At 40.7% G+C, this 16695-nt stretch overlaps 1 protein-coding gene across 4 annotated transcripts; it reads left to right on the forward strand.

The window, feature by feature from the left end:
• Positions 1-1860: 1860 nt before the first annotated feature.
• Positions 1861-14505, forward strand: mindy4 (MINDY lysine 48 deubiquitinase 4). Of its 4 annotated transcripts, XM_078258919.1 has the most exons (18): positions 2182-2482; positions 2811-2930; positions 3048-3271; positions 3359-3632; positions 3737-3978; positions 4074-4132; positions 4320-4429; positions 4508-4624; positions 4730-4821; positions 5021-5122; positions 5352-5415; positions 5736-5801; positions 5888-5955; positions 6070-6133; positions 6406-6567; positions 7668-7848; positions 10727-10805; positions 13430-14505. In XM_078258919.1, the coding sequence occupies exons 1-18, from the start codon at positions 2423-2425 to the stop codon at positions 13476-13478; spliced, it is 2133 nt and encodes a 710-aa protein (XP_078115045.1). In that variant the 5' UTR covers positions 2182-2422; the 3' UTR covers positions 13479-14505. The 4 variants fall into 4 exon arrangements, with proteins under 4 accessions (XP_078115044.1, XP_078115045.1, XP_078115043.1 ...); XM_078258918.1 differs by lacking the exon at positions 2182-2482 and adding an exon at positions 1861-2175 and having other exon boundaries at positions 4320-4624; XM_078258917.1 differs by having other exon boundaries at positions 4320-4624.
• The last annotated feature ends 2190 nt before the right edge of the window (positions 14506-16695 follow it).

Raw genomic sequence — 16695 nt, forward strand, 5'->3', positions numbered from 1 at the left:
TTTGAGATAGCCCCTACTCTTTATTTATTTTTTATATATTTTCTTTTATATCATTCTTTATGTTGTTTTGTAAGGTATAAGCTCCTAGGTTTTGTTTCATATGTTTGACCCGAGGCAATAGCTCTGTTATTGAGATGGATTTGTAATTGTGCCTTGTTTGTTTATATTTCTATGTTCTGTATAAATGAACAATAAAACAAAAAAACAAAAACAAAAAACTAGAACTGCAAGCAGTTATGACGGGGCCCAAGGCACCCACGGCAGTTGCCCCCGACGCCCCGGGGAGCGCGCGAAAGCGGAACCCGAAGCCGGGCAGCTGGGAGGCAAACGTCGGTAAATATCGAGAGACGCGAGCCGCGACGTCTGCGGTACGACGCTGTTGCAAACTTAGCAGTCAACAGTTCACCTCCACGCATATACAGACTACCTTTAACAATGATATACGGATAGGATTGGAGATGAAAAGTTCAACGGACACGTTACCGCGATCAGCTTCGTGGGAAATTAAGCATCAATGCCACCGACATAACCAATCACACTATGACAGACTCTCCACTTAGCACCAACTGTAATGTTTAACTGAAAAATGAATTTAGCCTACTGGCAGTCTGGCACACGTGGGTGCTCAGTATTTTCATCGGCGCCTATGAAAGTGAGAGAAAAGAGTTGCATTCATCCACTGTGAAGGTTGTAGAAACTTTGTCAGGTGGCTTAAGAAGTTTGTTTATTGTAAAAAACCAAAGGAGCACGCAAAAGTGAAAACCCAAACCTAAAAAGGCCAAAACTCGTCTACGTTGATTATAGCGCCCCCTAATGGCCGGTCTTCGCCAAATTTGGTACAGAGCATCGTAGTGGGATGTTGAACAATGATCTCAAGTTCCTTGCTGATAACATTTAATTTGGTCGAGGACGAGTTCGAAAAAGTTGGTTTTGCGCATTGCGCGATATTGCGGAAAGAAATTTAAGCATTTCAGCTTGATTCAAGGAACACGTGGATGTAAGGATTTTTAATGTGCGATGTGTAATGTGGGAGTTAAAGGCAAAAAAACATTATAGCGCCACCTAGTGGTCCACATGTGTAATTTTTGGTAGGTGTGGTCCATGTCCCATTGTATATCTACCCTGTAAATTTAAAGTTGTTCACCTTAGCATAAGTAGTAAATTTAGACGTGGGTCTCACAGGCCACGCCCACTTTGACCCCTCAGTACCCCACTCCAGGGTTGACCTCAGGAGTGGCCCTAGATGGTACCCAACACATTTTGTAAAAATCGGATGAGGGGTTCTTGAGATATAAACTTTTTGTACTTGTAGCGCCCCCTAGTGGCCAATTTTTGTAAAACGCGTGGGTGACCTTCAGAGGGTCATGGTAAACAAGAATCTAAAGTTTGGCGTTGATGGCATTTAGAGATATGGCAAAGTTGGTGTTTTCATAGTTAGCTACACAAATTTGTTTGTGCGTAATATTTGCAATATTTATCCTATCAAAATTCTTTTTATTAACTTTTTGTCCGGCCCATCTGGAGATGCTACCTGCCAAATTTCGTGCCGATCGGTCGCACGGTCTAGGAGGAGTTCGAAAAAGTAGGTTTTTCATAAATCGCGATTTTTCACGCATAAAAGTTTTAGCGGAAATGGGCGTGGCCTATATCACGTGATTCAGTTGGATCCAGGGAACGCGTGGATGTATGGTTTTTGAATGTACGGTGTACGGTGTGGGAGTTATAGGGCCAAACGCGTTAGAGCGCCATCTAGTGGTGGAAGTGGGTCAATTGTTGCGTCTGAGGTCCTTGCGGAGTTCTGGACCATTCCTGAAAATGCCAACCCCCCCACCATGTACGGTTTAGGCTGTAGTCGGAGTTTTAAGCGGAGAAGAATAATAAAAATCAGTAGAAAAACAATAGGGTTCTACAGCCCTGCTGTAAGAACGGCATAGCTTTGCTATTGCCCGTTCTTGCAGACTCGGGCTTGGACCCCTAAAAAACAAAAAAAAAGATTGGTCAGCTTCCTAATGAGAACAGGACTGATGAGGGAACTCTGACATACCGGACACTGTAGGAGTTAGCTAACTCCAGAAGGTGGTAGCATAGACAGTAAATAGAAAGGGTGGTAGTAGTGCACCATTAAGGATTTAAGCTGCCGGTAAAACCCAAAGAAGAAGAAGAAGGATCGCCATGGTAACGTACATTGCTGAACAACAACTCTGAAAGACGCGCGCAGTTTCACCATAGCCAGTATATTTCACCCATCTCTAGCACAAATGGACCTAGCTATACATCCATGATATGGACGGTCTCTGAAAGGTTGCGGCGACCTAGCTAGTTATGGTTCACTAGACGGTTAGCTAAAGGCTACTGTCAGAGCAGCTAACGTTACTTGTTGGTTATCTAAAAGGCTATCACATCCGGACACGTTCCCATCACTATGGCCGCTTCAGTTGAAGAGGTATCTCTATCCGTTGTACGGGAATATCTAAGTCGAAAGGTAAGTTAGCTAACGCTAGGTGGTGAACGAGCTCAGTGCTGGACAGCAAACCGCTACCAGTGCTAGCTAGCGTTAGCCCCTGTCTAGCTATTGTAACGTTAGTTTAGCTATGTGTTACACTAAAACCTGTGATTCGTCAGATTCTGTGCCACAAACGTCAGAGATTCAACTCCGAAACCAGTTTCCGCTGTCACAACCGACACAGTGCGTGACCCTGTTTAGAAGGATGATGGTATCATAGCTGCTACCATTACTATTTTTGAGACTCTCAAAACATGACTGTTAAACACTTGGATTGTAAACGATGTTAAATACTGTTGATGTGCAGGGACTCAGGAGAACGATTGCCTGTATGGATGAGGAGCATCCACGCACAGAGGCCAGTATCAACAACAGATCCCACTTGAGGCATATTCTCAACATGGAGGGTCTCTATAGAAATAATAAAGTAAGTCTTGCAGCTGGGGGTTGGCTGCTTTGCAAGTAATGTGTTACTACAATGTAATGTTTTTTACAATTACAATGTAAAAAAAAAAGTCTGTTGCTGACTTCTCTGTCATTGCAGGCTCTGAACTCCCCCCTGAAAACATTACTGGAGATTATTGTAAAGCATCACATTGAGGGCCTCAAGAATGACGAGATCACCTGCAGTAAAAGTGATCCGCTGCAGTCTGCTCGAACTATGAGCTGGATTGCTAATTCTTCTGCAGTATCACCAACCGTGATGAATGACACACAGACAGAGGATAGCACAACAGCTTCTGTTATTAGCAAACATGTCAAATTGAGGTATTTCACAAGTGTCATTTCTGATTCATTATGTTTTGACTTTTTGAAAATTGATTTGAACATGTATGGAATTTATTTCTCTCACAGGTCTGATATAGGAGAAGTCTGCCCTTCTCAGCCTCTGTATGCGTCATTATTACCTGAGACAGACAGACTGTCCAGTCAAAATCTAACAGGTTTCTGGGCTTATGACTCAGAAGACCAAAAACGCCAGCCACTGATGGCTTCCCTCCAGGACAATGATAGCTTCATCAGAAGAGAACCAGAAAAAAAGACTTCCACCACTGATAGCACCCAAAGGAGCAGAACTAATAGAATTAGACGTGGCATGATGGCTGGACCGATAGCAAGCACATCTCAGGTACTGGACTACTGATGTAGTTTTTAAAATCTCATTGATCCCATATTCATCATATTACTTATATTCATCATACTCTCTTTCATCACTGATGTTTTTCCATTAAGAAATCAAACAAAAAAAGGCAGAATCAAAGGCTAGAAGTGTCCCAGAAAAAAGAAGAAAACAGGCATGCTGGGGATGGACTTTTAGTGGCTGACGTACATCAAAAAAGCTCAGAAAGCAGCCTAACTGAAATCACCTCAGTTGACTGCGTAGGAGTGCAACGGGAGTTGTGCATTGCACAAGAGAGAGTGCAGAGGGAAAACAGCTTTGAAAAAGTGCGACAAGACACACTGAAGACTACAAAGTAAATAGATTTAAGATGCCGTTGTACTGTTGAAATTATTTTACTATTACTAAGTTTTTGTTCATATGTTTATGTACATTATGTCTGTTTCTTAGAGTTAAGTCTTTGCCCAGGCCAAATGTGGCTGATTTGGATGTGTCTGAGATGGTTTTGGGTAGGTACCGTGTACTTCAGGGTTGGGGACTACAGATGAAAATGAGCCTTTCTGGCACTTATTTCTGTCCCTGTCAAATAAAGTAATAAAGTAAACTATAAAAGAGGCGGCATCCATTGTCTTTGCCTTTTTGTAAATTTGTTGCCTTGTATTAGTCACATCTGATGGTATGTAAATCATTTTCCAGATGACATTGATGATGACGACGATCTGCGAGAACTCTCCAAAGTGTCCTTTCAAAGAACCGTCGCAGAGCACAGCTGTGCAGGCCGCCCGATGGACCAGCACACTGCCATGGTTGGTGATTTAGACCAGTGTTTCTTTAGAAATGCGTTTGCCTTTGATTTTCTGTTTTCTGTTTTTGTTTTTCAACAGGAATTGAAAGCGGTTCTTCTTGGTTCCAGCCTACATTGTTTCAGTGTTGAGTGGAGGAATCAGGGTTTCACATTCTCAGAAACACATGACCTGAGATACGGAATCGTGCAGAAAAAGGTTCTTTACTGTACCATCTTGCTAAAATTCAGTTATCCAGAAAACTGATTTACATATGATTAACTGATTTGTGGTATTATTATGCACTCTGTTTTTATTTTCTAGGGTGGACCTTGTGGAGTTCTGGCATCCATCCAAGCCTTTGTCCTAAAGAAACTGCTGTTTGAAAACTTTGAAAGTAGTGATACAGGCCTTCAGTACGTTATCCTTCAACTCAGAGCTTTGACTCATAATGTTAACCTCTGTGCCCTATTGTAATCACTTGGATGCTTTTCACAGCCAATAATTCACATCAAGGCATGCTTTGTAGCCACTGCATTGACCTCTGCATTTGGTATTAACTGTATTATTACCCCACACAACCTGGTTTTTACTCAAATGCTACTTTGTTTTTAGGAGGTTAAGACCTTCTAACACTACCAGGAGAATGTGTCTTGTTTTAGCGGCGGCTGAAATACTGTGGAGGGCTGGCGAGGGAAAACAAGCCACAATTGCAATGTAAGGTCATACTCTTATCCACTTAATACTCTACACCCAGAACGATACACAGGACCTCATTACTCATTATGTATTTAACTAGGTTGAATGCATGTGAATGCCTGGCTTAGATGTTAAGAGTCGGGGTGACCCATTGAGCTCAGAAACTGCTATAAATATTCTGTTTCAGGTGCAGCATTGATTTAGACAATCTTTGCACTTTTTGCCTTAACTCTATTTTTTAAAACAGAAATTCAGGACAAAATCAGTTCACCCCAACTGGACACTACAAATCTCGAGGAGTGCTTGAAAAGGTATGGAGATACCACACTCTTAAGTTGAACAAATGGAATTCAGTTGGATTTAGCAGCATATCAAATACATTAAATACACATTCCTCAACAGTGTTTTAATGAGCTGTTGGGTTGAATTTGTGGAATATCTAAAATGTTATTGCAGGAGATTCACAGCCATTGGATTTGCAAAAACTCATTCACACATTTGTTGTTTTTATTTGGAATTAATTGAATGATAGTGTAATAAAGAAAGTGTAGCTGTGTCATTACTATCAATTTACAAAATTAACTTTACAAAAAATCTGCACTGGAAGTTTTATAACCACCTTGTGTTTTAGATAACATGTTTTACTGTGGATAACATCAAGGACCTGCAGTTGCTTCTGGAGCGGCATATTGATCAGGCAGGAAACTCAATATTAACGTTTAATTTTGCCTGTCAAATGTACGAAAGATGCCAACCTTTTTGCTTTAATCTCATCTTCCACAGTTTGAGACTGGGGTGTTAGGATGCATACTGTTAACCATATCTGCTGTTCTCTCTCGATCCATTGACAAGTATGTTGTGCTTTTTTTAAGATCTAAGTGAACAAGATGTGAGTTATTAAAATCACTATTGGCTAGATCATGAAACATCAACCTTGTTGTTGTTTCTCGTTATTCTTTCTTCAGAGTAAGAGAAGATATGGACGTGCCCACCACGACACTCATCGGAGCCCATGGCTACTGCACTCAGGTTTGACATGCTATATTGGTTCAGAGCACTTTGTTTGTGATTCAGAATCACACATTTTAATGAATAATAAAAGGTACAGGAATCGGTCTTGATGACATTGGTTTTGGGACATACATTTCTCTAAGTGCATGCCGGACTTAGATGTTGTACAACAAAGGGATCTCAGTGTAAGACACAAAACCAGACAGTAAGCAATACTACTTACTGTTACTGCTGTATACACAAAATATATTCTGGTTACTAAGAGTGCTTTTTTGTATTGTGTTCACCAGGAGCTGGTCAACCTGTTGCTCTGCGGCAGAGCAGTTTCTAATGTCTTTGACAATGACATGGAGCTGGACTCAGGCAATAGCAACATGACTCTACTCAAGGGAGTCAAAGGCCACTGTGACGTTGGCCTGCTGTCCTTGTTTGAACACTATAACATCTGTAAGGTGAGTGAAATTAGTGGCTGAGTCTCTGACCACTCCACCCCACCCCACCCACCCCACTGACAGACCAGATACTCGTCCGATTCATGTGAAAACACAAGACCTTAGGGGGCATTCTTTACTGTAATTATGGGCACATCTGTGCTGCTGATGGCACAGATGTGCCCATAATTACAGCAAAGAATGTTCTTAAGACTATTATGGGATTTATATGCTAGTTAACAACACATACTGCCTGAAAATGTTTACTCAAAGTGCTTCAATTACACAAAAAAAGGTTAACTGAAGAACATGGAAAGTAACAGGCTCTAATTATCAAGCTGTAGCATGGTAATAAATTCAATTCGCCAGGTGAAGTGAAATGTAAAACTTGCACTAACTCATAGAAAACAGATACTGGGCGGCATCTACCAGAACCTGAAGTACAGTAGAGAGGAAGTAGAGCTATGAACCTTCATGATAGACCAAAAACAAATTCAAAGTCTTCACTACATATTGGGGCTGCACAATATGAGGAAAATATGCAATATGCGATAACGTTGTTGAATATCACGATAAAAATATTACTTAATATTACTGTGATAAATAAACAGATATTAAAGTGTGCTCAGTTCTGCATTTATGCTGCTTTCAGTATTCTGCTAAAATAAAACAAATTGCTTTTTGAATTTAAAACAAATGATGGAAATCATTTCCAACATTCTCCAACATTGAACTGCATATGAAAGGCATCACTAAAAAAAGAATGACAGTTATATTTTAAAGTGCAGTTTTCTACTGGTATTTTCATTGCGAGTGTCTTTAGCGATATGTTGCAGCCTTTCATGATGTGTTTATTGCGCCAGTTGATATCGCAAAGACGATAAAAAAAAAAAACAGTCCTACTACATATATTATGAGTCTGGACAGACATGGATGTAAATTGCAACTTGACTGTTTGACGGAAGCATACAACCGCAAGGCGGTAATGCTAGTTTAACACTTTTTGATATGTTAATAATAAAGTTGATGATGGCTAAATTCCATTTTGCTGCTTCAGGTATCGGGCCCTGGTATTTAATAGATTAATTTGCTCTGTTGTGTTCTACTTTCTTCTATCTAAGGTAGGGGCTTACTTGAAGACTCCATGTTACCCCATTTGGGTGGTCTGCAGTGAAAGCCACTTCAGCGTGTTGTTTGGCCTGCAGCAAGAGCTATTGACCAATCAGAACAAAGGCCTGGAGTTTGACCTCTACTATTACGATGGACTCGCCAATCAACAGGAAGAGATCCGCCTCACTGTCTGTATGTAACATCACTTGTTCTCAGTGCACATGTCCTTTCTTTTTTGGTTATGTTTCTTATCATCCCCTCTGTGCATTAGGGTATAATTTTGTTATTATGATGTGATCTTGTTTTCCTGGCAATCTCAATGACCAGGGTCCTTCTTGTGTTAAAGGTCCAATATGTAATATATTTACTGTAATAAATCCAAAAATGACCCCAATGCATCATCAGATATTAAGTAAATACGCTAAGTTGAAATACTATCTTTTCTGACAACAATGCTAATGCCAGTATTTTCTCTTTTTGAAATTTCCGTTCCGTGACGGAATTTCTGTTTGTGTTTTGGCCTGTGTTGTTATCAACTGCCCAGTTTGATAGCCAGGCCGGGTTGCCAGATATACCTGTAAAAACATAAACCCAGCGCGCTACAGCTGTAACGTTAGTACAGCCATGAAAGCAGCAAAGAAATGGGATCAACGGAGATAGATTCTACCAGACCTAAAAAACCCTGGCATGTTTCTAACAGTTGCGTGACCAGAGACGTTACAAACCCCAGGTAAATATTGGAGATGTATTTGAAAGATGGAGACAGCTTAGAGCCCAAAGGGACGCCGAGTTGACTAATTTCCTCCTGAACAGGTAGCTAAGCATTAGCTTCAGGCTAATTTATCACGGCTACAAGGGACGGGCATTTTATGTCATTTCAACATTCATGTACTTACATTGAATTATATAGCTAGAGTGCCTGAGTTGGTTACTCGCAAAAACAAATTGAGACACAGCCAGTAAAGTGATCCTAACTGGTCCTGGCTAACACCGCCATGCTAACCCTGCTAACGTTACCGGAGGACCAGGCAAGCGGGCACTGCTGTTTACATGTAGTAGAGCTGTAATCGGGCCTTAAAAGTTCAGCCCGACAAGGCCCGAGCCCGACAGAATTCGGCCTGAACCCGACAATTACATTTTGATTGACAGCTTTTTAAAAACCCTAACCCGTTTACAGCCCGACATTATTCAAATGTGCGCACGCACACAGCCCTTTTGCCTTTTGTCAAGAATGAGTCATTTCTCATTATGCACATGGTCAAAAGTTTTCCACACCTCAGACTTTGCTTTTTTTGCCGGTGCAACCAAAATGTAATCGCCAGAGGCTCAGGCCAGCCTCTGTTTCACCTCCTCAGCATCCATTTTCACGAAACTCATCACCTGACCGCTCATTTACCGCGCAGCCCTGTCAGGTCCCGTTGGGTTCGGGCAAAGATCTTCAGCTCTACCGTGTAGCCTGTTCAGCGGCCGTAACCGACAACGGTGAGTTATTTTAAGCCAAGAGAGGGAGGCTGTAAATTGGAAGAGAGGACCTTGAGTTTGCAGTGTGTTTAGCGATTGTTGCCGTAATTCTAAGCCAATAAAGTGTGTTCAGTCGGGTGGAGAGGACGGCAAGGTAATGTTATTTTTAGCAGTTCCTACTGTAATTCTAAGCCTAGGAAGTGTGTCTGTCCGTCGAGTGGAGAGGACGGTGAGGTTGTTGTGTTTTTAGCGGTTCCTACTGTAATTTTAAGCCGAAAAAGTGTGTCTGTCAGTTGGGTAAAGAGCTCCGCGTAAGCACGAGCATCTATAAGATTGGATAGGTTAGGTTAGGTTAGGTTAGGTTACTTTATTGGTACCCGTAGATAAACTAGTTTTACAGTCTAAGAGGCAGGACATCCTTCAAACTTTGTAGACCACAACATAACATGCAACACACAAAACATTAAAACATATAAAAACAGGTAGTAAAACATAGATAAAAAGGAATAGAAAATAGTACATGACCAAAGTGCTTGTGCGTTTTGTGCAAAACGTTTTGTGTTTGTTTAACAGAGTGATTGCCGCTGGTACAAAACTGTTTTTAAATCTTGTAGTTCTGTAACCAGGAACTTTTAGCCTCCGTCCAGAGGGGAGATATTGGAATTCCCTATTCAGAGGATGTAGGCTATCTTCTTTGATAGCCATAGCTATCCGCTGTAGTTGTTTAGCATACAGGGATGTGGGGTGCAGCTGGGACTCCCCAGTCAGCTTACTTGACCATTTTACAATTTGGTTTAAGCGATTCTTGTGCTTGACTGAAACGCACCCAAACATGCCACTAGGGAGAAAGATATGATGGTTTCGATAAAAGCATGATAGAATAATGTCATCATGGTCTTATCTATATTAAAATGGTACAATTTTCTCAAACAGTATAGACGCTGTTGTCCTTTTTTACAGACAGCCTCACAATTCTCCTGGAAATTTAATTTAGAGTCAATAATTGTCCCTAGGTATCTATAGGATTGTACTTGATCCACTAGTTGACCATTTATAGTTATAGCCTCATATCCTGGAGTTTTTCCAAAATCAATGTACATATCCTTTGTTTTGGATATGTTCAATTGAAGGTGCGACTCCTCACACCATTGGACAAAGTCTTCAATTATTGGACCATGGCCTCTGTCATTTTTATGGAGCAAACTCACTATAACGGAGTCGTCCGCATATTTAATAATGTTCCTATTTACATATTTGCTCTGACACATGTTTGTATATAGAATGAACAGAAGGGGTGAAAGTATGCACCCCTGTGCTGTGAAGTAATGTCTGGCTATGTGAGACAAGCGTCTAGCAACATTGTTGTGGATGCTCCTTCAGCGCGCTTTGGAAGAGGGTCTGGCAAAACGAGACTATGGACACCTCCGTGAACTTTGAGTCTGGGGAGGAGGGGGCGGGGGAGACGACTCTCTCCAGTATTTTGAATTTGTACTGCAGTAACTATTTCAAACACTAGCTGTCAGTATTACATATTGCACCTTTAATGCTTGAGTAGTGTTGAGTTATTTTGCTGTTGCACTAATTGCTAATTAAGCATTCATATTTTTAGCTGTCGGCAAATCGGCCCTGAGCTGTCAACATGTCGACACTGATCTCATTCCACCACTGGAGCACTGTATCCGAACAAGGTAAGGCTATTTTGGCATTTCAAACACAGACATATGCCCAACCTGCACAGTAATGTCTGCAGATCCTGAAAACAACCATAAAAAGAGCTGGGGTCTCATTTATAAAACTATGCATAGGATCCTTACTATAAGTGTATGTATGCCCAAAAGCCCAAAAAAAAGTCTGATTTATAAAACCGTGTGTACGCACACCTGTAAGCAATGTTCCCTTTATAAATCACAGATTACCTACAAGCGTGCGTACGTGGATCAGCCTTTTATCCCGCCCTGTACACGCCCATTTTTAACCATAAATAGTCAATGCAAAGTAGGGCTTTGACTTTTGCCCAAAAATCATATTGGAAGTTCGTTTGTTTATTAATATTAATATTCGAATATATTCAAATATTTATTAATATTTTGACCATTAAATGCCTTCAGTAAGACTTATATTGGTATCAGACTTCGTATATGTTCTGTCCACCAGAGGGCAGTGTATCAGTCAATAGGCGTGCAATGATGTTTTCAGAAGAAAAACACACTACAGGGGACACAACAATTCTTTTATTAAAAGTCAGACCCTGGATTAAACACAAACAGTATGCTTTCAACAGGAAGTTTGGATATTTCACATTAGCCTCATGTAGTGGTCTGGCGTTTTATGCTTTTCTAACGCTGGTGTGTGTGTGGGGGTGTGTATTAGAGAGTGAGAGTGGCCACGGTGATTACCGGTAGCTAGGTGATGCGACTCTAGAGTCATAGTGAGAAAAACAAAGTGTCTCTCCTGTGCTTTCTGACCACGGTGGGAAATCTGTAGCAGGAAAAGTTATCTCTCTCCTTGATTTCATGTTGTTTATGGAGAAGGAGAACCAGGGAGATGAGCCAGAGCCTTCTGCCTTCTGGCCCGGGCAAGGTTACATTTTGAAATCGTGAAAAAGCCTCGGAATCTGAATTGAAAACGTTTACAAGCAAACACATTTACAAAAAAACAATGCCCATAACAGGTTCGAATAATAAGGGCTGCCTAATATTGGTGAATATAATATTTTTAAATATTGGAATTGTATTAGATAGTGATTAGAGTCAAAGCCCTAATGCAAAGCACCTCGTGAATGCTGATCAGTATATGAATGACACTGGCAGTTGTTACGTCGAATCATGATGACTGGCGGAGGAAAAGCAAAAAACTTCTCAGACGTTCAGGAATTGCTGCAAATTGAATTATAATTTCTGTAATTTCCTGTTCTTGTACAGTGTAGGGAAACCTGATCTATAACTAAACGTATTAATAATACGTCCAAAATGGCAGTCATTACGACACTCAGGGACAGTTTCGATATACCAGACGTATATAATAAGATTTAACAGAACTATATATTATATCCAAATAAGCCTTAGTGATAAAGTTGAAGATTATATAAAATATGTATAAAAAAAAAACACTTAGCTGTCTGACGTTTCCCTCTGGAAACAGCCGGTTGCCCCCAGAGTGGCGAGGACCTGTATTTGGACCAGGATGGACCGGGATGGCACGGTTCCCGCGCGTTGCCCTCTCTACTGGACCCAATTCAGTACATAGATCCAACAGTACAGCTTTAGGGAATCTATATCGGCATATTAGCCAGTCATCGTCATGGTCCCTGAAGTCTCTTTTTCTTCTGATTCTTCCATTAGCGTAGTCCTCCAGCAGTGCCATCATGCAGCATTACGCACGGGGGGAGGGGTCACTGCAGTATTTATATGTTTACAACAATTTATGATTGTTGCCAACACAGCATCAACTAGTGGTATCCCCCACCCCGAGATACAATTTGAAGACGAAAGAAAGTCTAATAGGCAAACACACTTTTCTTCATGCAGGTTTTGTCACAAACCGTATTAAAGTTCGGACCGATAACGAGGACATTAAGGGTAACGATTGCGTGAGAGCTTAACGGATGTATTTTCGGACTTTGACATTTGATGATATATGCACAGTATCAAAGACAGATAATTAGTTATTTACACTGTGCTCTGCTGTTATCTAATGCTAGGGTATTTGATGCTATCCTGTATTCCATGGAGTCGGGCCATCTCCTCCTGCATGCGCTCCGTAGCGGACAATGTGACGGCGAGGCAGCCCCGACTAAACATTAAGAACACATTTTTATTTAAGATTTGAGTTGAAGGTGTTTATGGAACAAGTATCACTCAGTACAAGCGCAAATAACACTGCTGGATTTCATCTTCATGGTAACATGGATGATATGGAGTGAAAAAATGTGTGTTGAGGCATCAATACTTGAAAATATTACGAGTCATCGTTATTCCCATTTACTTTCTGCAGTCTGACTTCAGTTCACCCCCTCACTGTCTTCGTCGCCAATTCCTATTTTGTCTCCAAAATGTGTGTACGCATGGGTCAGAGTTTGCGTGGAGGACCGCACATTCTCCCGTCAAGTTTGTTTTTTATAAATCACAACCTTTGCGTGGGAAGTGGCGTACGCACATTTTCAGCCCCGTTTTGTGCGTACGACACGTTTATAAATGAGACCCCAGGTGTTTAAATACCTTGCATACTCTAAATAGAGCTTGAAGTTGTAAAGGATCATGCCATATGTACCTGTGTCAGCTCTAAATGCCTTAAACTGTTTGTTTTGTTTCAGGTGGAAAGATGCGTTTGTCAATTGGAATGGTACAGAGCCTATTCTCTGACTGATCACAAGGTTTGATGTTATTTTAATTATGGATTAACATCCATTTTGCATCACCAATACAAATACTTTTACATACGTTCTTTGAAGATTTCATATTTACCCATATATTTTAGCATTAGCATTGTTTTCTCTTTTTTTTTTTTTAGATGTATTTATTAGTAGGATAACCCCTTGAGATGAATCATCTCATTTTCGAGTGGGTCCTTAAAACAATTAAACAGTAAATACAAAACACAAAATACATTCACAAATACATACATAGTCTTCATAGTGAGACACAGTGTTCTTCCATTTGTTTACATGACCTGAAGGCCTGGATCTTTTATATCACATAATGTATGTGCAGCTGGAAGGGTTTGGGCCCAAACTGGGATCATATCAGCCATAAATTGTCATGCTGATGCCTACAAAATGATATTTGAGAGAATGCAATTACTTTTTTTTTTAAGTTTAGCAATAAGCATAAGGTACATTTTTCTTAAAGTTCTAAAGTTTGGAGGGAAACTTGTACTTTTGTTGATGGTGAAATGTAAGCTGCTGCAAGATGCCGTATTGACCTCAGTAGCCTTTACTCTTTTTACATAAAGACATAATAGATTGATGTCCATATTTTACACTAAATTAATATGGTTTCCCTGTCATAAATGAATATGTGATATTTTAATCAAGAATTTTTTTGAAAAATTACTTAATTTCACATCATGTCTTTACTGATTTTTGTTAGTTACTTACTGTATAATCTTGTATTAGTTTGGTTTTCAAATGGCCTGAAATCAAATTGCCTTTTATTATGCACACGCTTTAAATGAGATCATCTGTTAGGTTATACTGTTTTTGTTTTCACTGCCTCAGTTGTAGTCCTGATGTGTTGTCAGTAGATTACATTGAATAAATAGACTGGTGTGTATTTGTCAAAGAGAAAGAATATTATACTAAATTGCTTATAATTGCCTTGATGAATTTTCACTTTTAACAGACTTCTCACGTGGAACAGAAAATAAAACTATTCAATACCTCAACTCACAGGGATAATTGTTTTGTGTTCATTTTTATGTGCCTTTTGTCATATAGCTGCTTTTAACTGCCAACAGAATAGAAAAAAATACTGCAAAACTGCCATTGTGTGTAACTTCAGCATAGTTTAATATACAGTATATGTGTTAGTCCACCCCTCATTTGGTAATGCAGAGGTCTTAATACAGAGTTAAAATGGATTCAGAAAGGATGGAAACAAATTTGGTGGTGGGGTGGCCTATATCCAGAGTCATAGTCCTTAGGGTTTGGCTGGCCTGTTGTGGCCTTAAGCAGGCAAAAGCGAGGAAGAGGAGAAGGGTAAAAGAGCTAAAAGAATTTTTAAAAGTAAACGAACAAAAAGAATAAATAAATACATAAAATTCAGCCCTGACCTAGCTGTCCTGACATGATCTGCCTCTGTGCCTCTTTGTCCTCTGGCCCAACCGGGGAAGCCCTCCCAAAGCATTGTAGTTCCACCTGTTGCTCTATCTCCCCTCTTTATCTTTTATACAGAAAGCCCATTTACCCACACACGCATACACACACACACACACACACACACACACACTCCTAAACACACGTGCGCCACAATAGGGAAAGCTAAGCCAAACATGGCTTTATTGTTATTCTTTTGGGTTATCTGAGTCCAGTTCCCCTGCTTGTCTTGTGCGGTGTCATGTTTTATAAATTGCTTATTTTAATGTTGGTCACTTATATTGCACCATAAACAAAACAAAAAAAACACAACTATAGGTTCTGGTCATAGACTGTAAAACTGGTTCATTTACCACACACTTAACCTATAATTGGATAGTTAGAAATACCTACTTACTGGGAGACATGAACATTGATTGGCTTTCCACCAGGTGTCTCATTAAATGCAGGCTATAATGGCTCAAGTTTGCAATTTGATACAAACTGTGTCAGTCTGGCGTACATTTTCACAAACATAACCTCTTCTAAACTTAGCACAAAAAGTAAGGAAATTTGTGTTTGGTAGATTATTTCTCTGTGGTAACAATGCTTTTTGGCAATAAATCTTATACCGTTGGAAAGCCTGTTTAGTTCCCTTTCAAATGGTGCCCCATTTGTAAGGAACATGCATTTGTGGGATGAGCAGCAGCGCTGAGTATGTGGGTTGCGCCCATGAAAAAGTTGTCAAATCTTTTCTGCCAATGCCAAACAGTTTATTCTGCCATTGACGGTGGATTGGATGATTCTGCCTACGACAGTTGGATCGTAGGGTCAAAGTGTGGAGAAGACGTAGAGAACACTATGCTGATTGCTGCACCGATAGAGTAACACCTTTTGGTGGAGGCAGTGTGATGGTGTGGGACGGCATCTCCCTCACTGGAAAAACGAGGCTTGTCATCATTGGAGGCAATCTCAATGCAGAGAGCTTTAGAGATGGGACCGAACTCTATCCTCCAAGATGACAACGCTCGCCCCCACAGGGCGGGGTTTATCAGAGACTACCTCCAGAATGTGGGAGTGGAGAGGATGGAATGGCCTGCCAGCAGTCCTGACCTCAACACTTGTGGGATCAGCTTGGGCGTGCTGTTCGTGCCAGACTGACCAACACAACCACGTTGGCTGACTTGCGACAAATGCTGTTTGAAGAATGGGATGCCATCCCACAGCAGTGTGTGACCAGGCTAGTGACCAGCATGAGGAGCAGGTGCCAGGCTGTTGTGGCTGTGTATGGTTCTTCCACACCCTACTGAGGCTCCTGTTTGTGAAATGAACAAATTGTTAAATTGCCAATATGTATTGTTTCTTCAAACTCCAATCATCCAATCACCAAACAAGTCAATGGCAGAATAAACTGTTTGACATTGGCAGAGAAGATTTGGCAAATTTTTCATGGGTGCAACCCACATACTCAGCGCTGCTGCTCATCCCACAAATGCATGTTCCTTACAAATGGGGCACCATTTGAAAGGGAACTAAACAGGCTTCCCAACGGTATAAGATTTATTGCCAAAAAGCATTGTTACCACAGAGAAATAATCTACCAAACACAAATTTCCTTACTTTTTGTGCTAAGTTGACATGTTTCATGTTTTGTCTTCAACTCTCCAGCGGTCTCATATGTAAAACTGTGCGCGAATTTGCGTCAAAAGTGGCGTACGGACGAAACATACGATGTGAGTACGCACAGAAATATTCAGATTTATAAAACCGTGCACACGCACGTCCTA

The sequence above is a fragment of the Sander vitreus genome, chromosome 9, assembly GCF_031162955.1.
Source record: "Sander vitreus isolate 19-12246 chromosome 9, sanVit1, whole genome shotgun sequence".
In the NCBI taxonomy this organism is placed as follows: domain Eukaryota; kingdom Metazoa; phylum Chordata; class Actinopteri; order Perciformes; family Percidae; genus Sander; species Sander vitreus.